Source organism: Phoenix dactylifera, chromosome 2 (assembly GCF_051530095.1).
Source record: "Phoenix dactylifera cultivar Ajwa chromosome 2, Ajwa_hap1_PhDact_Kaust_v1.1, whole genome shotgun sequence".
NCBI lineage: Eukaryota > Viridiplantae > Streptophyta > Magnoliopsida > Arecales > Arecaceae > Phoenix > Phoenix dactylifera.
The window spans coordinates 53,192,025-53,215,880 of NC_143191.1; the positions used below are offsets into that span (position 1 = coordinate 53,192,025).

A 23,856-nucleotide genomic window follows, 5' to 3' on the forward strand; every position below is an offset into this window, starting at 1 on the left:
AAAAAAGTGAGAAAGATCATGAATGCCCTTAATCTCACAATCTCAGGGTATAGTAAATGAGAAATCATCTTTGTGGTCGATTTATACTTTCAGTTATAATGGCATGTTTGTAGTGTCTCTTGTTCCAGGAGTTCCTTGAAACATGCCATTTGCCATACTGTGTCGCTCGATTGGTTTAGTATAGTGCCACATTAACACAGATCTCCCATCAGAAAATAAGATACATAACTCTACAATAAAAGAATGGGACACACAAGCTACCAGATCAGAGTAATGGTAGCTCTACTGTGCAATTTTATTTTGTCAATGCTTTGATTTCTCAAATCATTTCCATTCTTTAAACATGATGTATGGTGATAGCAGAACACCAATAACATAAGATAGTCGACCACTGCAATAAGAACAATTCAGAGAAGAAGTTAAAAACTCTCCTCAGTGCAAACCGAAGCCTGACTACTTTGATATCCACCATGACCCCAGCAAGCATGAATGCTATCTCAGCAAGCATCGATGCTGTCTAAAAGATGGATATGGAGCATGACGTTCACAGAGGAAGAAGAATGCTGTTTGGTTAGCCAATTTCTTTCTAGCTTGCAAAAAATAATGCACATCTGATGTTCTTCATGTGGTTGACTATAGAATTCAAGATGAGAGTTGAGGGAAAGAGCTTTTTATTTCTTTTATTCTGAACGTGCATCATGTTTACAGATTTATAAAAGTATAGCATAACTGATACAAATTTGAATGAGTTTGGAATTCAAATTTACGGCTATTGTGACAGCAAAGAATTTCAGGGATTGGAGTGAGCTAACAAAGCTAAACCCATTTCAACGATTTACCGATGACGCCTTTCAATAGAGCACATTTGCTCATGTGTGTAAGGACATGCTAATCGATGTTGAATCCCGCATATTTTAAAAAATTGATTAAGGTGACGATATTCGCCTCCCCAATCAATTTGTATAGCCTTATATTAGTGTCAAAGTGGCGTTCTACATATTTTTGGAACTAAAAAAAAATTAATTCAACATCTGATTTTTGTTTAATTGGAAAGAGCCAAATAAATTTGGTGAAAGCATCAAGAAAACAAATATAGTAATGTGATCCATAACTTGAAATGACCAAACTTAGTCTCCAGACATCAGAATATAGTAATTCTAAAGGTTTTGAAGCTTGGAAAGTAGAAGCATGAAAAGGTAAATTATGGCTTTTAGCCATCTAACACTTAGGGCAAACATTCTGCCTCTTATTCGTACCAACTAGAAGTTTATTTGCTGAGATAACATGATCAATAGTGGGAATGGATGCATGTCCCAATCTACGATGCTAATCAGTTACGGAGACTCCAACACCAATAAAGGCTAAAGGAGATTGTTGTTGAAAGGGCTTCGAAAAACAATATAAACCATCTTGTAGATGGCTTTTATGTTAGATGCTCCCCAAGTAATCCTTTATCAGAAAAAAGTTGTCATAAAATTCAAAGTAAATGTGACTGTCATGAGTAAACTTGTGAACAGAAAGATGGCTCTTTTTAATTTGAGGGACAACAAGAACTTGATCTAATATGAAGAAATGAAAGGGAATAGATAGTTCAGCGATAACAAAATGAGAAATTTTCAAACATGTGCCATCTCCAACTTGAATTCGATCAGATCCATTGTACTCATCGATGCGAACATTGAGGTTGTTAAGATTGGAAGTCAGATGAGGAGTAGCTCCAATGTCGGGATGCCAATCATTCTCAAAGTTTTGCTGATTAGAAGCGACCATGACTTGTGGGTTCTTTCGGTGAGGTGGGTGGAGATAGGTGATGTCAAAATGATAGAAGCACTTGTGGACTGTGTATCCGGGCTTTTCACATAATTAACACCTCTTCAGAAGAGTTATTGTTAACATTGGAATTATGGTTTGAGATAGGATTGTTGCCTCCACCATTACCTCTGCCAACATTATATTGCTCACGCCGCCGTCCTTGATACTTGTTGGAATTGCCACGGCCTCGGCTCGAGGTGTTGTTTCGTTGCCTTGTTGCAACGTTGGCATAACCTCCTGGTAAAGATAGGGGCTGGTTGTTGTAGATGATGCGAGCTTCACTAGTGAGGAGTAGGGAGTATACCTCTTCCAGCTGTATTGAGTCCTGGCGGGAGTTGATCATTGCAACCATGGAGTCATATTGAGGGCCAAGATCTGCAAGTACCTAGGTTATGATGCCATCATACATCATCAGTTGACCAACTATGGCAAGTTCATCGGTGAGTCTCTTAATATGTATAAATAATCAGTTGCCGACATGTTACCTTTCCGAGTTGTTGCAAGTTGAGACCGCACTTAGATGGCTTTGGCTTTAGATTGAGCAACAAAAGCAGTTTCAAGGGCATACCAGACATCTCTGGAAGTTGTACAGTGGACAACTTGAGCGAGCACTTCATCAGTGAGTGAGGAGTTGATTGCACTAAGAATGGAGTTTCTTGTCTATCCCATATAGCATAATCGGTATTTGGAGAGGTAGAGCCGTCAGGTGTAGTAAGCTCCATAGGAGGTTTTTTGGCAGGGTCAGTAATGTACCCAAACACTTGTTGTCCTTTGAGGTATAGCATCCGTGCTCTCCATATGGGGTAGTTGTTGCGGATGAGTTTGGAGATATTGAGAGTGGAATTGGGATTGAAAATGGGAAGAGAGGATATTGTGTTATTGGAAGTAGAAGATTGAGGAGAAGACATATTGAGTGACGTTTGTCTTAGGGCTCTGATACCATATAGAATTCAAGATGAGAGTTGAGGAAAACAGCTTTTCATTTTCTTTATTTTGAACGTACATCATGTTTACAGCTTTCTAGAAGTATAACATAACTGATACAAATTTGAATGAGTTTGAAATTCAAATTTACAGCTATTGTGACAGCTAAGAATTTCTGGGATTGGGCTTCTCTTTCACTTGCGCAGAAGACTCAGGCTTTTTTGATGAGTCCGTTCCAACATTTACAAACCATATACCACATTCCAGGGTCATCTGAACTCACCAAATGCAAATTTCTCTAGCTCATTAAGCAATAAGCACCAGACAGAAGGAAACCAAAAGAACTACAAAAAAAAGTCTCTACTAAAAGCTTGCAGCATTTTAAACAACCATCTCATGGTTTGAAGAAACAAAACTGACAAAATAAAACCAACCATTTATTAAGTCACGCTTAAACCTGTGCCGCAACTCAAAATATAATTTGTCCTTAAGCATTGCTTGCAATTGAATTTTTACTTGTTAGCCTTTTTGGAAGCCCGACAATGAAAAAAAAAAAGCATTAATCAATTGTCCAATAGATATTAAAATTGTGAGAATCCATATAGGCGTGTGTTTAGTCCAACATCAATTATTCGCTAAGCATAAAATTTAAAAATCTAAATAATATTTTTTATCTAGTTTGAGTTTTTGAAATGTTAAAAAATAGCCGGGAAAAAAAACTAGCAAAAACTTTATGTCTGACAAAGTATATAAGCAGTATATGATTGTACAATCTTTTATAAGAATAATATTTAGTGCACAAAGCGTCGTACCCCGGCCAGGTTTTCTTGAACTGCCAGGGGTAGCATGGCATGAAGGTTTCTTTTAGACCATTTATCCTCCATTAATAGAAGCACCAAACCCTGTTTGCACTCATCTTGCGTACGCACTGGGGAACAACTAGCAGTACTCCGCTACTTGTATAAATGTTTGGCAGAAAAAACTAAGAGTCATGAAAGCAAATTCTTGTTTTTTATGGGATGGAAAACTTACATCCATGAAAGCCAATTCTTGTTTTTATGGGATGTGTGAGGATCCGTACGGACATATGTTTAGTCTCACATTGGTTATTCGCTGGGTAGATCTTGGGTATTTATACAGGATCAAGAAATCCAAATAGTAACTTCCGGCTAGCTATTTTGGTTGAGATCCTGGGTTGTTGCAAATGGTATCAGAGCGGTCCCGGTCCATAATCTATATGGACTAGGGAACATTGCAGCATGGATATATTGGGGCTAATCATGAGCCGATCGTGATGTTTGTAATTAGATTTGAATGGATTTGAACCCTTAGTCTAATGAGGACGTCAGGGCTTGAACGGAGGAAGTATGTGAGGACCCGTGTGTTAGATGTATGCCCTAGAAGCCAATCTGGCGGACACATTGTTAATTCTAGGGACATAATTTTGTACTTGACTATTTATTATTGAATAAATAAAAGGCATCTTTTCATTCATATTATTTATGTGTCTATGAATCGTCCAAGAAATTAATAAGATGATGATACATATTCTCAAGAGTTGAGAATTTGAGCCATGTATTATTGGTGATTAATTTCTAAATGCTCCTGATCAATGGATCATCACGAGGACGGTGATCGATCCGATCAGTGCACAGATCACTTTCCTTCTGGATGGACGAGACTTGAGTCCACAGTGTAGGGACACTGAAGTGATAGTGCAGGTGCTTGTTAGAGAACAAGGGTACTGAGCGTGACCAAGACAAGAAGTCACTTGGATGTCTATCCACTCGTCAGTGACTTGCTTGATGTTGCAGTAGTGTGACTGGTCCTTTGACCTGCGGTGCTTCGGCTACTCACAGTAAGGTTATTGTAGTTTGACTGCACACATACATGGTCTCTAGCCATATGGGTCCATGCAGTGTAGATTGGCTGCAGTAGGTTCACTGTAGGAGTAGGATATGCACCTACAAGGAATCTATCGACCTTGATAGAAGAGGAGTGATCCTATGTGATTTGTTAGACTGAGTTCTAAAACCTTGGCCAGGGCAGTAATATAAAGTGGAGAAAGAGTTTTCCACTATCGAACTCGAGTCGAATAAATTTTGACATATGACAGACGATGGGGTTTGACGAGTTGTCCATGACCTCCGTCCTGTAGGGATCCACGATAGTAGGACTGTATCACATGGTAACTGCACCTAGAGGTTTATCTTTCTATTCTACTGGGTAGCCACTACATGCTGCTAGGTGTCACTGGTGGATGGTGGGACTCACAGGGATTATCTCGATGATCGATAAACCCTAATGAGTTGAGTTGGAATCATTCCAACCCATTGAAAGGAGTTTTCAATGATATAGTGATAGAGATCACAATATATCTCACTACCAGTCAGAGTAGAACCTATGGGGTCACACACACTAGAAGTATTGACCGATCCGATGGTTGAAAAGTGATTATGAATCACAAGTAATCAATTCGATTGATATTCAGTTAAAGAAGGAACAAAGGGAATTAATTAATTGGACTTGAAACAAGAGTCCTACTTCGAGTAGGATTCCTAGAGTCCTAATTGGATTAGGACTGGGAATCCTAGTTGGAGTAGGACTGGGATTCCTACTTGGAATAGGATTCCTGCAATCCTAATGAGATTAGGAGTTTTGAATCAAAATTGGATTCCTACTTGGAGTAGGATTCCTAGAGTCCTAATCGGATTAGGACTTCGGATTCAAATAGAGTCCTAATTGGATTAGGACTAAAATTATATATGTCCTAATTTGGATTAGGGTTTCTTAAGTCACAATTAATTATTAATCTAATGAATCAATAAGACTCCTAATTGGATTAGGATTGAAGAGTTCAATTGAGTCAAAATTGATTTAAGTTCTAATTGGATTAGGACTTACCTAGATTGGATCCAAATTGGTTCACCCTTGGGCTAAGCCTAATTGGATTAGGGCTTGACCACATTAGGGCATTCCAATCCCTACCTAATATGGATTAGGGTTTACCATGAGGAAGGGGATAAGCCCCTCCCCTTTCCACGTGGAGAAGGGAGAAGAGACGGCGCCCCCTCTTAGGAAAGACATCAAGAACTCCTAAATGTTAGGAGCTCCACATGTCTATAAAAAGGGACTTGTGGGCGGCACCTAGGGCATAGAAGAAGTCCTCTTCCTCCTTGCCGTACGCCTCCCTCTCCTCTCCTCTTGGTTTAGCCGCAAGCAAGGAAGATAAAAGCCAAAGGTGTTGGCGGCATCCTCTTCCTCCCTTCTTCCTTCCAACGCAGGGAAAAGAAAGAAGGCTGCGTGGGGATTCTTCTTCTTCCTCTTCTTCATCCTTCTTCTTCCTCCTCTCAAGCACAATCAAGGGTTGATTGAAAGAGAGGAAATCAGCCATCAAAAGAAGTCTTTGCAAGGGAGCTAGCACCCCGGAAAGACAAGAGAGCTTTGATCGGATCACTGCTTCGTGTGGATACCCGTAGAGGCCGGACACTTGAACGGCTTCAAGCAAACCTTCATTCTAGACCACGAACTTCAGTTTGCGGTGATCATCTACCCGCACAAGGTGAAGATCTGATCTTCCTAAAGGTTTAAAAAGTTTTAATTCTTATCTAACTACGAACGATTCATGAAACAACGTTCATGCGATGAACGTCGATCCCGCTTATGCCGATTCCGCTGCCATCTGAATTTTTTTGAAATATCAGCGGCATGGGCGGGTTCCCAACACCGTGCGGGCGTGTGTTTAGTCCCACATCGGTTATTCGCTGGGTAGATCTTGGGTATTTATATAGGATTAAGGAATCCAAATAGTAACTTCCGGCTAGCCATTTTCGGTGAGATCTTGGGTTGTTACAGGATGGCTATCAAGGACTCTAGAATTACGAGGATAAGCACCAAATAGTTGCTATATATCATATTCTATTAGAGGTTTCCCATGCTATTACTATGCTTGTTCGATTTAGTGCAGCTTTGTGCAGGGTCATTTAATTAAAAAAATGTCTTAAAAGATCCAACATTTGAAAACAAGAATCAAAGCCTACATGAATTTGATTCTTACACTACAAAAGAAAGGATATCTCCCGACGGTTTTTTTAGTCTCTACCGACGCTTTTAAGCGTCGGCGAATTTCCAGCCCACGCACCCGGAAGCGTGGGTCAGACGTCGGGCAGGTGGGCATGGGTCCGGTTTTTGCCGACGCTAAGAGAAAGCGTCGGTAAAAATAGGGATTTTCCGACGCTAATAAACGCGTCGGCAAAAACAACATTTGCCGACGCTTTAAAGTGTCAGGAAAGCCCAAACCAGTTTTGGGTTTTCGCCGACGCTTTAAAGCGTCGTTATAAACATTTTTTTAAAAAAAAATATTTTAAAAAATATTTTGAATCAGAGCCTCGATTCCTCCCCAATTTTCTCTCCGCCTCCTTCATCGCATCCCTCAGATCCCTTCGGCGAATCGATCGGCTCCGGAGCTTCAGATCCCGCCCCCTCGCGGCCATTTCCGGCGGGTGACGCTGGCCTGGTGGCGGTGGAGCTCGACGACGGGGAGGGTGGGGAAGCGGATGTCGAGGACGACGACCTTGGCGGAGTCCATGATGATGGTGGCCATGTAGCGGGGGTCCTGCTTGTTCCAGCCAAGGCGGACGAGGGGGGTGTTGGGGGGGTCGGCCGACTCGTAGATGATGGTGGAGTGCTCCTTGTCGCGAAGGTCGAAGACGCGGACGGAGCCGTCGGCGGAGACGGAGGCGAAGACGCCGACGCCGCCCCAGGCGATGTCGTAGACCTCCTTGTCGTGGGCGATGAGCTGGGTGTCGACGGCCTCGCGCTCGATGTCCCAGATGGTGCAGGTGGTGTCGATGGACGAGGTGCCCACGCGGCGCGGCTCCGCCTCGTTCCAGTCGAAGGAGGTCAGGGGATCGCAGAACTCGGAGTTCCGGTTGCCGTTGAGGAGGGATCGGAGCTCAACGCGCGACGACGAGGAGGACTTGGAGGAGGAGTTGTTCTTCTTGCTGTTGTCGTCACCGCCGCCTTCGTCATTCGACGATATGCGCCAGATGCGGAGGAAGTCGGCAGAGGTGGCGAGGAGATCGGGGCGGAGGCAGTCGCGGTCGGGGACGAACATGGTCTTGGTGGGGGGGTAGGGGTGCTCGAAGGAGAGGGCCACCAGGCCAGCGTCAACGCCATCGCCTGGGCGCCCCACAGCTCCTGCCACATCTGCCGGCCGGGGCTGGAGGGGGCGCTGACATAGGGAGTGGAGCAGGAGCTGTCGACATCGTCCGAGGGGAAGCGCAGGGGGGAGAGGGGAGGGTCGAGGTGGTGTTCGCCATGGTTGGGTTCTGCGAGCTCGGGGCTCGGAGGGTCGCCATTGCGAAGGTTTTGGAGCTCCATTCTCTCTCTCTCTCCCCCTCTTTCTCTCTGTGGACTATAGCTTCTCGGAGAAGATATTATAGACGGAAAGGACGAAGGGGGAGGTGGGGCTCGTTGGACACGCAATAAATTTTGGGTCGTTGGCTTCCGACGACGCTTTTTAGCGTCGTCTTAGGCCTGCGATTACACCAACACGTATTAGCGTCGTTTTTTTTCGACGCTTTTTACAAGCGTCGCCACATTTAGACGTTAGACCGAAAATTGCCGACGCTTGTAAAAAGCGTCGGTAAAACCGACTTTCCCTGTAGTGTTAGGACTTGAATACTAGTGGTTTTACTCAGTCGTTTTTCCTATGCATGGACTCTTTCAAGTCAAAATCTATCATTTTTTTTTGATACACCGCCTCCCACTATACGCATATGAGTGCAACCATAAGAGTCATAGCAAAGAAGAAGACGAAGGGGGAAGGTGTAGACTCAAAACTCTACCATATGAGTTCTCCTGAATGGTGTGCTGCAAAGGAGGCGACTCAATCCACTGCATTATTCGTCTTCCAAAAGACATTGGAAAGCCATAAGCCCCCTCATAAGCTCACACATGTCACGAAAAGCGGGTGCCAGGTGCCCCATCTGTGCCTGTCAACACCTTGCTGAATCCAGGCAATCATCATTACAGCATCTCCTTCAAGGTGGATGTACTCCGCTTCCAGCATAGTTCTGCCATAAGTAATACCGTCCCAAGCTGCTCTTAACTCTAACGCCACAAACAGATATCAAATATGTGCCGTCCTCCGACCGCCACCGGTCTGAAAACTCTATCATCCTTTAACACTCTTCTTTTGCACCTTTTTTAAGTTCAATTTTTTATAATTATTTTTTCAAATATATATATATATATATATATATATATATATATATATATATATATATATATATATATGTACGTGAGTGCATGTAGGAGCCATATCTATGATCTAACTAAAGCTAAAAATTAAAAGCATCCAATCCATGGGATCCAGGCCCTCTTTTGTGCACATCATTATCCATGAATATTGATGTCCGCATAAAGTATTTTATGCGCCGGCACGGACAAAACAATGCCTTGAGAAACGCCTCGCTTTCCATTCCAGCCCAGCCGCCTGGTCTTCTCCGTAAATTTCCGTGTTCGCTCCTCTTGCGTGCACCACAAAAAGTTAGTCGGAAGGCTCAAACAAACCGATCTGGCAGCTAACAGCGAAGGCGAGAAACCATGCGGACGTATGTTTAGTTTTACATTAATTATTCGTTGAATAAATTTTGAATATTTATACAGAATCAAGAAACTCAAATAGTAATTTTCGGCTAGCCATTTTGGATGAGGTCCTGTGTTATTTAATTCAAGAACTCTAAAATTACGAGGATAAGTACCAAATAGTTGCTACATATCATATTCTATTAGAGGTTTCCCATGGTATTACCATGCTTGTTCGATTTAGTGCAGCTTTGTGCAGGGTTAGTTAATTAAAAAAAAATGTTTTTAAAGATTCAACATTTGAAAACAAGAATCAAAGCCTACAGGAATTTGATTCATAGGACATGAATACTAGTGGTTTTACTCTGACTAGTCGCTTTTCCTATGCATGGACTCTTTCGAGTCGAGTCAAAATCTATCATTTTTTTTTTTATACACCGGTACCTCATACTATATGCACATGAGTGTACCCATAAGAGTCATAGAAAAGAAGAAGACGAAGGAAAAAGGTGTATAGACTCAAAACTCTACCATATGAGTTCTTTTGAATGATGTGCTGCGAAGGAGGCGACTTAGTCCACTGCACTGTTCGTCTTCCGAAAGACATTGGAAAGCCATAAACCCCCTCATAAGCTCACACATGTCACATAGAAGCATGTGCCAGGTGCCCCATCTGTGCTTGTCAATACTCTGCTGAATTTAAGCGATCACCATTGCAGCATCTCCTTCGAAATGGATGTACTCCGCTCCCAACACAGTTCTGGCATAAGTACCCTCCCAACCTACTCTTAACTCTACGCCACAAATAGACATCAAATATGTGTCGTCCTCCGACCGCCACCAAACTGAAAACTCTATCATCCTTCAACACTCTTCTTTTGCATCTTTTTTAAGTTCAATTTTTTTATAATTATTTTTTTTATTTTTTTTTCATATATATATATATATATATATATATATATATATATATATATATATATATATATATATATATATATATATATATATATATATATATATATATATATATATATATATATATATGTAAGTGAGCGCATGTAGGAGCCATATCCATGATCTAACTAAATCTAAAAATTAAAACCATCCAATCGATGGGATCCAGGTCCTCTTTTGTGCACATCATTTATCCATGAATCTTGATATATATATATATATATATATATATATATATATATATATATATATATATATATATATATATATATATATATATATATATATATATATATATGTAAGTGAGCGCATGTAGGAGCCATATCCATGATCTAACTAAATCTTAAAATTAAAACCATCCAATCGATGGGATCCAGGTCCTCTTTTGTGCACATCATTTATCCATGAATCTTGATGTCCGCATAAAGTATTTTATGCGCCGGCACGGACAAAACAATGCCTTGGGAAACGCCTCGCTTTCCATTCCAGGCTTCCAGCCCAGCCGCCTGGTCTTGTCCGTGTACTTCCGTGTTCGCTCCTCTTGCGTGTACCACAAAAAATTAGTCGGAAGGCTCAAACAAACCGATCCGGCAGCTAACAGCGAAGGCGAGGAACCCAAAACCAAAAAGAATTCTCCCCCTTCCGTTCCGGTGGTTTGATAAAAGTTTCTCCTAACTTCTTTCCTCCAAAGCTCAAGCGGTAGAGGAAGAAAAGGAAAGCGATGGAGATCTCCGCCGACGCCATCTCGCTCGCCGCGACCCACGGCCTCGCCTTCTCCACCAAACTCCTCCTCGCCCGCCCCTCCCCGACCCTCGCCCTCTCCGCCTCTCCCCCTACCACCGTCCGATCCGACCTCTACCGCCCCGCCGCCCCCCGAGCCCTTGTCCGCCGCCCTCGCCGCACCCGCCGTCGTTCCCTCACCGACGGCGACGGTGGCGAAGAGGATGCCTTCTCAGGCGACGGGGACGGCGACGACGGCCCATTTGGCGGCGGAGGGGGCGGTGGTAGGGGGTGGAATTTAGGCGGTGGGAATAACTGGTCGGGGTCGGATTGGGATGGATCGGGGTCTCCCTCCTTTTCTTCACCGGATCCGGCTTTTGATTTCATCTATGAGATCATGTGCTGGATCGCCCTCTCCAATTGCGCCCACTTTGCTTGGAAGAAGCTGGGGCGGCTTCTGGAGGAGAGGGGAAAGGTGGTTCCTTTCCGATTGCTGCTGTCCATGTGCTGATATGGGATCGGGAATCAATGGTGGCAATTTGATGGCTTGGTGCTCTCCTTTCCCACCCGCCCTCTCTCTGTTGATGTAAATATATGTATATTTTTTTAAAAAAATTCTTTTCTATTCATTTAAGTGCAGCAATTGCTTTACTTATCTCCTATATTTCTAAGTACTACCTTACGATCAATGGACTTTTTTTTCTCCTTTAACAAATTATCTGATCCGAGACTCTCATGTTGTTCCCATTGTACACCTCTCTCGCTTCCTTGTGCATGAATGATTAGTGTATTATGGATGTGGTGAATGGTTAAAAGTTGGAACTTGTATAATATCACGCGGTATGGTATTGAAACCAATTAATCCAGGGTAAGTAGATTTACTTTATTTTTAAAATTTACATATTTAAGTATTCCCTTTTGCTTTTGTTTTTGTGCATTGTTTCAAGATATTGAATTGCATTGACAGTGGCTCTTGTTGCAGTTTAATAAAAGTTGTTTGCAATCCAACTCTAATCTGTTCAAGGCATTGGGCATATAATATTTGGGTCCTAAATTGTTCAAGGCTTTTGCATTACATGAGAATTGATCGCAGATATTTGTTCTTGCTTTTGCATTGATGATATGTGGAACAAATTTTCATATGGCTAAGTATGATATTTTCCCCTAGATTCTCTTCGGTTTGATTGCATGACCTTTTCAGTAGCACATTACAATTTTTGTTGTACAATAAATTGTAAAGAGCTAGAGAGCAGGATAAACTTTGCCCTATAAAAATAGTGTGCTTGTGTACCAATGGATTATTTTGTTTGAATAGAGAAATTGGTTATGGATGTTATAGTGAATTTGTGGAAACCAAATTAGAAGCCATGAATTTCAGGATAATGTAGTTAAACAGGTTCTTAAACATGTACCTGAAGAAGCAAAGAAAGAGCACAGTGCAGACAAGAATTAAATATTGCGGAAGAAGTTTACTTGTCAATATACTTTTACATGGGTGCTAGTACTCCAGACAAAGTGCTGAGATATAGTGGTGATTGGTGTTTGTTATTTTATTGACTATAAAATTGGTAATGGGAAATGTACATGGGATATAGTCAAACCAAAACAGTAATATGATATGTAGTGGTATCATCTAAGGCCACAAGGCTTTTATTTTGACTTGATGGTACCTTTGAGTTGGAAAGTCAATTGCAAAAGCATTTGAATTGTTTAGGCAGATGATGGAAAGATGCGCAGAGAAGAGGAACATTTTGCACATGAAGCAAAATATGTTTTTATTTCTTTCTTTTTTCTTCTTGTTTCCTTCTTTTCCTTTTTTCCTTTTTCTTCTCCCACCCTTCATTTCTTTCTTTCTTTCCCTTTTCTTCTTCTTTTCTTTCTTTCTTTTTTTTTTCTTTTCTTCTCCCATCCTTCTTTTCCCTTTTTTCCCTTTACCTCTTCTTTCTTTCCTTTCCTTTTTTATCCTTTTCTTTTACTTTCCTTCCTTATTTCTTTCCTCTTTCTTTTTCTTTCCCTACATGGATGGGTTTTGGAGTCCCGCCCCTATCCTAGTTTCCATGGAAGCTCTCTATCCTGCCAGGATTTAAAACCATGAGTATGCATAGGGATTGTAAATGTAAGGTTGAAAATATATGAAAGTGCTGTAGCAACAGGAAGTTCTGATGCTTTGGGATCATAGATGCACTTCAGATAAACACAGAGGCATTCATCTTGGCCTATTAACTTGAGTTACCTTGCGTTCTTCAATGGCAAAGAATTCTGTTTTCATTGTTTGGGTATCTTTATAGGCATTCATATTGGTCTATATGCTTATAAAGAGTTCCGAAGTTGGTTCTTCAGTGACCTGGAAATATTTTTTCATTAATTGTGTATTTCATTGACCGTGGGATTTGAACAATTTTTTCCTTGGGTTTGGGATTTTATACAACTTAAATGTCTGATGCACAGGACATGTTTTTATATAATTAATGTCGACAGGCATCAATAGATGTTTGCTATCAGTGTGCACAAAATTTTTCTTTTTGTTCATTGCTCAAGGTATTTCTAATCTCCCCCTTATTCAATCCTTCTGAACTTGCTTCAACAATTGTAATTGGCAATATTCGATTCCATGCCAAAATTCTGGATGCAGGCAGATTTTTGGCTGAACTTTGGATACTTGTGTTGGATGTTGCTATTGGACTCCAGCTTTGTATGAGGTGATTCTTTATCTCAAATTACTACAAGAGCATGAGACCATTTATTCTAAAAGAATTTTATATGGCATTCGTGTGATCTTTCCATGTTTCACTTGCTTTATCAAGCCATTGAGTTATGCAGGGTTGGAACAACTCTTTGTGCAGCAGTTAAGCTCTAGCTTTCATTAGACTCGAGTTATACTTTAGATGAATGTAGGGTTGGAAAATGTTTATAAACTCGAGAACGAAAATAATACACATCTGCACATGACACGCACCACGTGCATTCATGCACACACTTATGCTACCACTTGCACTGAAGACATTGACAATTGTCTAAACTGGACAAATGGTTTCTCATGCGATGGCTCACATTTGAGAGGAAATGGTGATAGAGGTTAGCACTATGTGGGATTCTCTAGAAAGATCCTAAAGAAAGAAAATAGAATGTACATCAGACTTTTTCATAGTCATTCTGTAAAATCTCATCACAAAAAAACTCGTCTTTCAGTAAATAGACCCTCCACATGGACCTAGTATAATAACTATCCAAGGGCATGTGGGCTAAAATGGGGAGCATACTTATCAAATCTACTGTGATTTATCTTGAGTGATGGGATTGGTGGCCATCAATCAATAAAAGCTCTTTCCCACTAACATGCATTGCACATGCCAAGATCTACTAGAGAAAGATGCATCGCTAGTGAGTGCATCCCCAGCAAGCAACATGATTAATATTTTCCCACAAGCTCCAATAGCAAAACCATTTTTCCTTTAGAGTAGTATTTAATTTATTCTACAATTTACTTGGTGGATTTTGATGTTCATTTTCTTTTCAGACCTCATCGTTGTCAAGGACTAGATCTACCCTTGCTGAAAGTTACTCATTCTATGATTTTTGAAAATATAAGTGTGTTTTCTTTCTGAGATTGTCTTATTTGCTTTCCATTTCTAACGAAGCTAAGTAGATATTATAAATGTATAAATGTGACTTGCTGAAGTTGCTTCCATCCACTGTTTAGTGTGCTCTCTCTTGTACTCCAAAAGATGCTCTGTTCCTACCTGCAACTAATAATGAACCTCCTGAATTTAATTTCATAAGCTGAAACATCATATCAACTTGCAATGTTTAATTCTTCATTTGGCTAGCCTCTCTTTGGACGGCATTCAATACGCTGGCTGTCAACAAAATGCTCTTTTGATTGCCTCTGGTGTCCAATGATGTTCTTTCTGGATTTGATATACAATTGGGTTCTATATGATGGTAGGTTATTATTATTTAGTCAAATTAAAGAAGTATCTTTTTAGGTTGGATAAGACTTGATGCGATGGATAAGCTTCAAAAATTGGGACAATAACTTCCATTGCAGAATGATAATTCGCCGTATCTCTTCATATTTTGATTGATTATTTGTGATCTGAGTCTTAATATGTCGTCTCAGGTCATTGCCCAGGCCCCTTTAATTACTGCTTGACTGTTTATATCTTGCAACTGTAGCAGTGCAGTTCACTGTGGGACAGGATTAGTTTACTTCCTGTCTCTGAAGTTCTGATGCTATGTTAATATTTTGAAATGCCATGAGTGCTTGTTCTCGGATCCCAAAATTGGACAGAGATAATTGCCATACCTACTCGTGAAAATTAGTTAAAATACCTAGATATATCTGATCTTTTATATCTTGAGAAAGGCTTGTTTCAGGAAAGGGGTATGCAGGGAATATCACTAGGTGATCTTGTTGCTTTGCAACTCTTCTTGTTTTCATTAAGCGAGATAGTAACCATACCTAGGTGGGTCTCATATAGTCACTTGGGCTTCGGGGCAAAGAATCTGATGAGGCATCAAATTTCTCCCCGACATGGACATTTTATTTGTGATATGACTTGTATAGGAAAATTGTGAAACTATTTGCAGTTTGAAAATGGCTATAAAAGTATTTTTTTGCAAATTGTTAAATTTGTTCCTTGTCGACAAATTATTCTTGAAAATAGTTAGGCTAAAAACAGTCTATTCATATCTATATCTTTTTTTATACAAAAGTTCCTATTCGTTTCTAATGGATATTTATTGGATATTGAAAGTACATATATGAATATAAATAAGTAGGACGGTTATTTTATGACCACCAAATCAAAAATATCACTTAATAGAAAGTATATTAAGTCAATAATATCACTATTTATTTCTATAAGATTAAATAGTATTATAAATAGAATTGGATATTTAGATACGGATGAGATAGTTGCATATCCATATTTTTGTTTGACGGATGTGAATATAAATATAGATGTCAGTCGGATGGTCAAATTTGTATCCATATTCAGATCAGTCTAGGGGGATATTATCCACTCTACTTTCACCGCTAAAAATAGTTATAGGTTATTCAAGTAACTTTGGCACTTTCTGTTCTTGCAAGCTTTCAAATTCTGCAAGTGTTTGTATTTAAAACGTATGCTGTATTAGAAATATGAAATACTGAAAACATATAGAGATATTAAATACCAAAAAGTATTCTATGTTTTTAATATTTTTTCTTGTATACTCTTTCCCATCCAACTAATTTCTGGTTATTTTTCTAAATTTTTCTTCATGAATTGGTATCTTTGGTGAATAATTCTGAAAGCAGGGCCCTGTTACAAAGCTTTGTGCTTTAGAACTAATCCACCAGACACAAAAAGTCATTGTTTTTGTTTTTGTTGTTGTTGTTGTTATTTATATGTGGGGTTAAGAATTTGTCCAGTGTTTCATCCAGCCATGGGTTAAGATTTGTCTAATGTTTCATCCAGCCATGGTGATAGCATACTTTAGCCTCTTTCTTAATAAAAAGGGTAATTGTAGCCCAATGACCTTGCTTCTTGGAATATTTGGGCTATAGGTTGTGTTCCTATGTTGAGAAATCACAGATAACCGAGAGGGGACATGGCTGACCCCTTTCTGTTCTAGATGATAGCCCCACAGTTTTGCTCAAAAGAAAAAAAAAACAATGAATGAATAAAATATAAACTAACCTAAATGAGAAAAATAACGATTCCTCAGCTCCATGCTGCCTACTAATCTGGCTTGGATGATCAACGAGACGAGAACGAAAACTTCTCTGACCATCTGTTTTTGCGTAGTGTTACAGATTATAACAAAACCTTATTAACAACAGGGTTCAAGTATTCCATTTCTCTTGGTATATTTAATTTTCCCATAGTTCTTGTGAATTCTGTGGATGCCTTGTGTCTTCTCCCCTATTTTGAAATCTATTTGCATCAGGGCTATTTGTTGAGAATTGACAGCAATAGCTGGAGCTTCAAAGTTGACATTTTTTTGCGCTGTAGCTTTTTGCTTTTTAAGGCAAACTCTGATATATTATTTTTCAGGTGTTGTTTCAACTTCTCTAAGGCTGTGCAATTATCAAAAATAAAGTCATTATGCATTATACTACTAACTTGTGATGATGATTATGTGGTATATGAAATGGCTGCAGTTTTAATATCTGGATAGATATTATGCAGCTCCATGTTAGGAGTGGATAAAGACATGAAGATCTGCAAGTTTTTTTTCTCATTTCTTTGGGTAAAATTAACCCAAATTTGGGAAGCATATGACACCATGATTCCCTCTTTGGATCACTACTAGGACAAAAACCAGCAACAAAATCAGTAAAAACTAACAATTTTTGCTTTTCTTCTTCCTTTACATACTAAAGCCTAACAAATCTATGTTTGTAAAATCTTATATTATATATTAATGTTTTACATAAGGCTTACATGTATTATCCTTCTCTACAGGGTTGCTTATAAATATTTTTATAATAAATTTGAGGTGGAGACATTCTACGGAGCTGCAAAGAAGAGTAGGATTTTGCCCAGTGTTAAGTAGCTGAAGTTTCTGCTCGGCAGGCTATTATTAACATTGATGGGGAAGGCTTGATGCTAAGTTTAAAGCTACTAGCTAAGCAATAATTTAAATTATTCAGCAAAACTTAACCTAACCTACAAATAAGAAAGCAGCAGATAAATTATAAAAGCTAAGAAAAACTAAAAACAAAATTATCTAAGGATAATTAGTAACTTACCATCTAGTATCTAGAGGGCATTACTTCCATCCAAGGCTTCACCAACTAGCACTGCAAAGAACTTCACTAATTGATACCAATAAGTGCACGCCATGACCAATGGCTCTAACAACTGGCCTTGCCGTTGATCATAGAAATCCATCAGTGCTTGCATAGAATCCACCATGCAAGAAAGATATTTTAAAGACAATATAAATTAACATGCACTCAAGAGAGTAAATTTTATTGATCAAGAAAAATCGGGGTACATAAAGAGGTATTTATATGCTCCGGAAGCTCTGCAAGGGATAAGCGTGATTGTGTGTCCTCACAGTCCTAAAAAACCTCCAAACAAACTCCTAAAACACCAAAAATAAGATTTCTCATCAACAGGGTGTTTTTGGAAGGAAATATTCTTCCAATGGCAACTTAGGCATCATCAAAAGGGTTTGGATAGCAATTATGTTGCTATGGAAAACCATATAACAATGGCTAGTCTATTGTCACATGCCTTGGTTTGTGCCTTCGAGTCATTCTTGATCACCATCCACGGTCTTCGGACGATACATAGGATGCTAGCAAATTTGACAGTCTTTTTTTCTTTTTTTTGGATTGAAAGGGATTTGATAGCCACCCAGCTTTTATTAATTTAAGTCAAAGTCTACCTTAGATTTGGTTGCTCCTCGGACATGCTTTTTAGAGGTTCTCTTGTGGGCACCATCGTTGATAGCATTGGAATAGTATCAGTAGAATCTGGACTTTTTGGTTTTGATGGTGAGCTTAGAATCTTTAGTTGTCTTTCAACCGTGGATATCATGCTCTTGGATCAATTTTGATGACAAGCTTTGTTGCTGGAATTTGGACCCGGAGGTGGCCGTCGGCTGAGAAGGGAGAGCTCCGGTGCGGAAATGACTGGTGGCAGTCTGTCGGCAGGCGGCATCCTCCGTAGGGGGCCTGCAAAAAGTCGGTGGCCAGGGTTTTCGGCGCCGGCCCTCCGATGCCTAAGTCAGAGGGGACAAGTATATGAGAGAAATGTATGTCCCCCCCACTAAGATAGGAGGATTCCCCTTTTATAGTGAGGTACTGGATTACCCGTGATATGACAGGGCGAAATTACCGTATGATTGAGCATGTCGTGTGAATTAATGTGCAATCGTGTGAATTAATGCCTTGCCGTAGGAGATCAGACCGGAGCTAAGGAGTCATGGCTGACCAGAAACTGCCGAGCAGATTTGCCGTGGAGGGCTTGAGATCCGTAGATAGCAGGAGCATGCGCATTAATTGTTGAGTAAGCCGGAGGCTTGCAGAGACCATGCGCATTAATTGTTGAGTAAGCCGAAGATCTGCAGGAGCCATGCGCATTAATTGTTGATGGCGGTGACAGGGCATAGTTCCTGGTCGTACTATAGGTGGATGTGACCGCAGTAGACAGGCCGGGCGCCTTCGGGTCGGACGCCGGGCCGGCACGTGCTGGCCACGCGGTCATGTTCCGGAGCGACTTATTTTTTTTCCAACACTACCCCCGACTTCCGAGTTCGAGCCGCTTGCGAGCTCTGGCGCGGGAAGTAGCCGTTTTTGCCGTGTTGTAGGCCAGGAAATCTTGAATTGTTTCGACGCTCCGCACGCTTCAAGGCGCTCTTAATGGGAGATGATGGGGCGACACCCTTTCGCTTTTCGAAGCGTCTCTCGCGTCATGGGCTCATGATGGGGCTCCATGACCCGATGGGACGCTTCCCTGATTTTGTATTTAAAGCACCGATCCAAATTGGATATGCTGCTTCGGTCTTCGAGGCCGACGCGTGGCATGATCTGGACGGGAGGCGGGATTCTGTCTCGCCGATCCGGGCAGTTGGGGGGGTCTATATAGACCTCCGTCCCGGTCCTAAGGGTTTCTGTTTGGCTGCCAACGCTTGTTGTTCTCTGGTATCCCTTTCTTCCATTCCCTCATTTCTCCCGGCGGCCTCCGGAAGCGATCACTTCGGTTTTCCCTCTCCAATCCTTAAACGTCTTCGGTGAAGACCTTAGTAGGTGTTCCCCTCCATATGCTCGGGAGCTCTTGCTTTCGCTTTTTTCCTTTTCTTTCCCTCCTGTTTTCTTTTGGGATGGGTCGTGGTCCGGACGAAGTTAGGTCCACCATAAGTGGTGAGGAGGTGGAGATGGCTGAGGAATGGTTCTTTCCTCAACGCGGGTTCCGTCTGGAACTCGAGGGGTCAGGAGATCGGGTGACGAGACCTCCTCCAGACCGGATCGGAGTGTATTTGGAAACACTCTAGGCCGGCCTGCAGTTCTCCCTCCACGGGTTCGTGAACGAGCTCCTGGCGATGTATCAAGTCGTCCCGGCAAAGCTTGCTCCGAACGCGTGGAGGATGATTGTCGGCTTTTTATCCTTGTGCCTGGCGCACGGGGTACCGACTTCCGTAAACGTCTTCCGGTGGTACTTCTTGCTGAAGTCCAACCTGGGAGATGGAGAGTGGCTCTACCTTGCCCTTCGGGGTGGTTGGCCACTCTTCCGGGGTGCTCCGACATCCATTCATGGATGGAAGGAGAAGTTTTTCTTTTTGTCTTCCGAGCGGATGTGGGGGTTCGACCCTCGGTGGGAGCAGGCCCGGCTCAAAACTGCCAACAAGCTCCCTAAATTATCTAAGGGCGAGCAGGGGATCCTCGACGCTCTTTGCGGCCTCGGGGAGAATATTTTGCTGAATGACCTTATGAGCGAGGACGCTTTGGTCAATGTTGGCCTGAGCTCGGCGCGCCCTCAGGATAAGGGTAGTGGTGTTTTTTTTTTCTCTCTTCTTTTTTTAATTCGTTTTGCTCTTCCTTTGTCTCTTCTCTGACATTCTAACTTTTTCCTCTCTTGCCTTTTCAGACGTTCCGAAGATGGTGACTAAGAGCGCAGCCCTCTACGCTCGATTCCGAAAGAGGGCAGCTGAGATTGGTGGGGCCCCGCCCGAGCCGAGGAAGAGAGCCAGATCTTCATCTAGCGCGGGTGCCGAGGCGAGCACAGCCCAAGGCGGGTCTTCCAAGCCTGCTAGGAAGGAGGTCCCGAGCTCCGACCGTGGGAGCTCGAGCTCTACGGGGCCTTCTGTGGCGCTCGCATGCCCGGCCCCCATCTCGCAGCGTTCGGATCGGCGCTGGATGTTGGCGTTCCGCTGGTACCGATCGCACCTTCGAACGAAGTCCGTTGCATCCTTCTTAAGTGTGGGCCAGTAGTATCCCTGGCGGAGGATCTTGTGGGCCAATGCTCGGCCTCCCAAATGGTTTCCACAAATTCCTTCATGAACCTCTCGCATAGCATAGTCCGCCTCTGACAGGCGGAGACATCTGAGGAGGGAAGAGGTGAAGGATCTCCGGTAGAGCTTACCTTTATACAATACGTATCGGAAGGCCAGACGCCTGATTCGGCGAGCCTCGAGCTCATCGTCAGGGAGGGCTTCATCTTGCAGATAACTGATGAGCTCGTCCATCCAGCTCGGCTCGATTTCGATACAGAGGGTCGGCTCAGGCTCTTCCGTGCTGGGCGTTTGGAGATACTCGAGCATTGTTGCTTTGGAAAGTTCGCTCATGCGGGAGGTCGCCAGTTTCGACAGTTGGTCTGCCTTCAGGTTCTCCGACCTAGGAATATGTTGAATGTTGAAGGAGCTCAGAGTAGAGGTGAGGTCTTGCGCCTTCTGGAGATATTTCTGCATCGATGGCTTCCTAGCTTCGAAGTCTCCCAGAATCTGGCTTACGACCAATTGGGAGTCACTGAAGACCTACAGGTCTTCAACCTTCAGCTCTTTAGCCAGTTTGAGCCCGGCGACGAGCGCCTCGTATTCCGCCACGTTATTCGAGGTGGGAAACTCGAAGCGCAAAGCTTGTTCTACAACCACCCCATCCGGGCTGATGAGGATGAGGCCTGCTCCACTACCTCCCGAGGTCGAGGAGCCGTCAACATGTAGAGTCCATGACTGCTCCGAGGTCTCCGTTGGAGTGGGTGCGGGTTGGAGCTCGTCCGGCACAGTACATTCCACAATGAAGTTAGCGAGCGCCTGGGCTTTGATTGCTAGCCTCGGATGGTATTCAAGATCGAACTCCCCAAGCTCGACTGCCCACTTTGTGATTCTCCCAGCACGATCCGACCGCTGCAGGATTTGCTTCATGGGCTGGTCGGTCAGTATGGCCACTGTGTGGGCTTGGAAATAGGGCCGCAGTCTCCGAGCCGAGATGACCAGGGCGAAGATGGTTTTCTCCAGCTTTGTGTATCGGGTCTCAGCATCTCTAAGGATCCGGCTGGTGTAATACACTGGCCTTTGAAGCTTATCCTCTTCTCGGACCAGGACCGAGCTCACTGCAACCGGAGAGACGGACAGATATAAGTATAGGAGCTCACCCTACTGGGGTTTTGTGAGTAATGGAGGGGAGGCGAGAAGATGTCTGAGCTCTTCAAAAGCTTGCTGACACTCTTCAACCATAAGAAGTTCTTCGGCCGTTTGAGGATTGCAAAAAATGGGAGGCACCGCTCGGCCGATCTGGCAACAAACCTCCCCAGAGCCGCGATTCATCCTGTGAGTCGCTGTACCTCCCTAACCGTCATCGGTGGGACCATCTCCTACAGTGCTCGGATCTTCTCAGGATTTGCTTCGATTCCACGCTGGGTAATCACGAAGCTAAGGAACTTGCCCGAGGTGACCCCGAATGCACACTTGGCAGGGTTGAGCTTCATTCGGTACTTTCTGAGTGCGGAGAATGTTTTGTTGAGGTCAGCCACATGGTCCTCCGCCACTCGGCTCTTCGCCAGCATGTCATCCACATAGACCTCCATATTTTGGCCTATTTGGTTTTTAAAGATTTGGCTGACCAGCCTTTGATAAGTTGCTCCAGTATTTTTCAAGCCGAAAGGCATCACTTTGTAGCAATAGGTGCCCCCGTCGGTGACGAAGGCTGTCTTCTCCTCATCTTCAGGCGCCATTCGGATTTCGTTGTATACCAAGAAGGCGTCCATGAACGTCAGCAGCTGGTGCCCCGAGGTGGAGTCCACGAGTTGGTCAACGCTGGGGAGTGGAAAGCTGTCCTTTGGGCAGGCTTTGTTCAGGTCGGTGTAGTCCACGCACATGCGCCATTTTCCGTTGGCTTTTTTGACGAAGATCACATTGGCGAGCCAGTCTGGATAGGATATCTCCCGGATGAAGCTGACCCTGAGAAGCTTGTCTACTTCCTCGGCCGCTACTCACTGTCGTTCTGGGGCGGAGCCTCACTTCTTCTGCCGCACGAGCTTGCAGGTCGATTTCACCTGAAGTCGGTGAACAATGACCTCGGGATCTATTTATGGCACGTCGGCGGGCGACCAGGCGAAGACATCCATGTTGGCCCGCAGGAACTCGACCAAGCGGTGTTTCTCGTGGGCGCTCAGGCCGGAGCCGACCTGCACGGTTAGCTTTGGGCAGTTTTCTTGTAAGAAAATTTGGGTAAGAAGCTCACCAGGCTCCACCCGTTTCTTTCGAGGGTCGTCCCATGCTTCTAGGGTTTCAATGGAGAGCGTCCGACCTGGTGTTGGAGTTGACACCTCGGCCGGTCGCTCCCCTTGGCTTGATGTTTTAGCCGGTTGCTTCGCTTTGTGTGTTGCCATATAGCACCATTTTGCTACTGACTGGTCCCCACGGACTTCGCCCATTCCTTGGCTGGTGGGGAACTACATGAGCAGGTGACAAGTCGAGACCACAGCTCGAAGGGCGTTCACCCCTGGTCGTCCAAGGATGGCATTGTAGGCTGAAGGCAGACGGACCACTAGAAAATCCATCCTTACAGTACTTTCTTGGGGGGCGAGCCCGACCGTGACTAGAAGGCCGACCTCGCCCTCCACTGGGACCGAATCTCCGGTAAATCCGACCAGCAGAGCGTTCATTCTCCGAAGCTGGCCCTCTGTCATCCCCATTTTTTGATAGGCGTCATAGTACAAAACGTTTGCCGAGCTTCCATTATCTACTAAGACGCGCTTTGCATCAAACTTATTTACAATCATAGAGATGACCACAGCGTCATCGTGAGGGGTTTCAACCCCTTCCAAATTTTCGTCCGAGAACGAGATGGCTTCAGAGGTGCGCGGGCGCTTTGGGGGAACCCTTTTCTCAGCTGGCCCTCCGACCGAGGTTCCTCCAATG

General features: G+C 43.1%; 2 protein-coding genes and 1 pseudogene across 2 annotated transcripts; 1 reads left to right on the top strand and 2 right to left on the bottom strand.

The window, feature by feature from the left end:
• Window positions 1–7,204: 7,204 nt before the first annotated feature.
• Window positions 7,205–8,809, bottom strand: LOC148715149 (WD repeat-containing protein LWD1 pseudogene; annotated as a pseudogene).
• Window positions 8,810–10,894: 2,085 nt separating this feature from the next.
• Window positions 10,895–16,328, top strand: LOC103719769 (glycine-rich protein). Its single transcript, XM_089929179.1, has one exon. It carries the CDS (start codon window positions 11,003–11,005, stop codon window positions 11,510–11,512), a length of 510 nt encoding a protein of 169 aa, XP_089785305.1. The 5' UTR covers window positions 10,895–11,002; the 3' UTR covers window positions 11,513–16,328.
• A 5,143-nt stretch (window positions 16,329–21,471) lies between these two features.
• LOC149768399 (uncharacterized) lies at window positions 21,472–23,369 on the bottom strand. The gene is made up of 2 exons (XM_089928441.1): window positions 23,177–23,369; window positions 21,472–22,046 (listed from the first exon to the last, which is right to left on the bottom strand). The coding sequence occupies exons 1-2, from the start codon at window positions 23,367–23,369 to the stop codon at window positions 21,472–21,474; spliced, it is 768 nt and encodes a 255-aa protein (XP_089784567.1).
• Window positions 23,370–23,856: the final 487 nt, after the last annotated feature.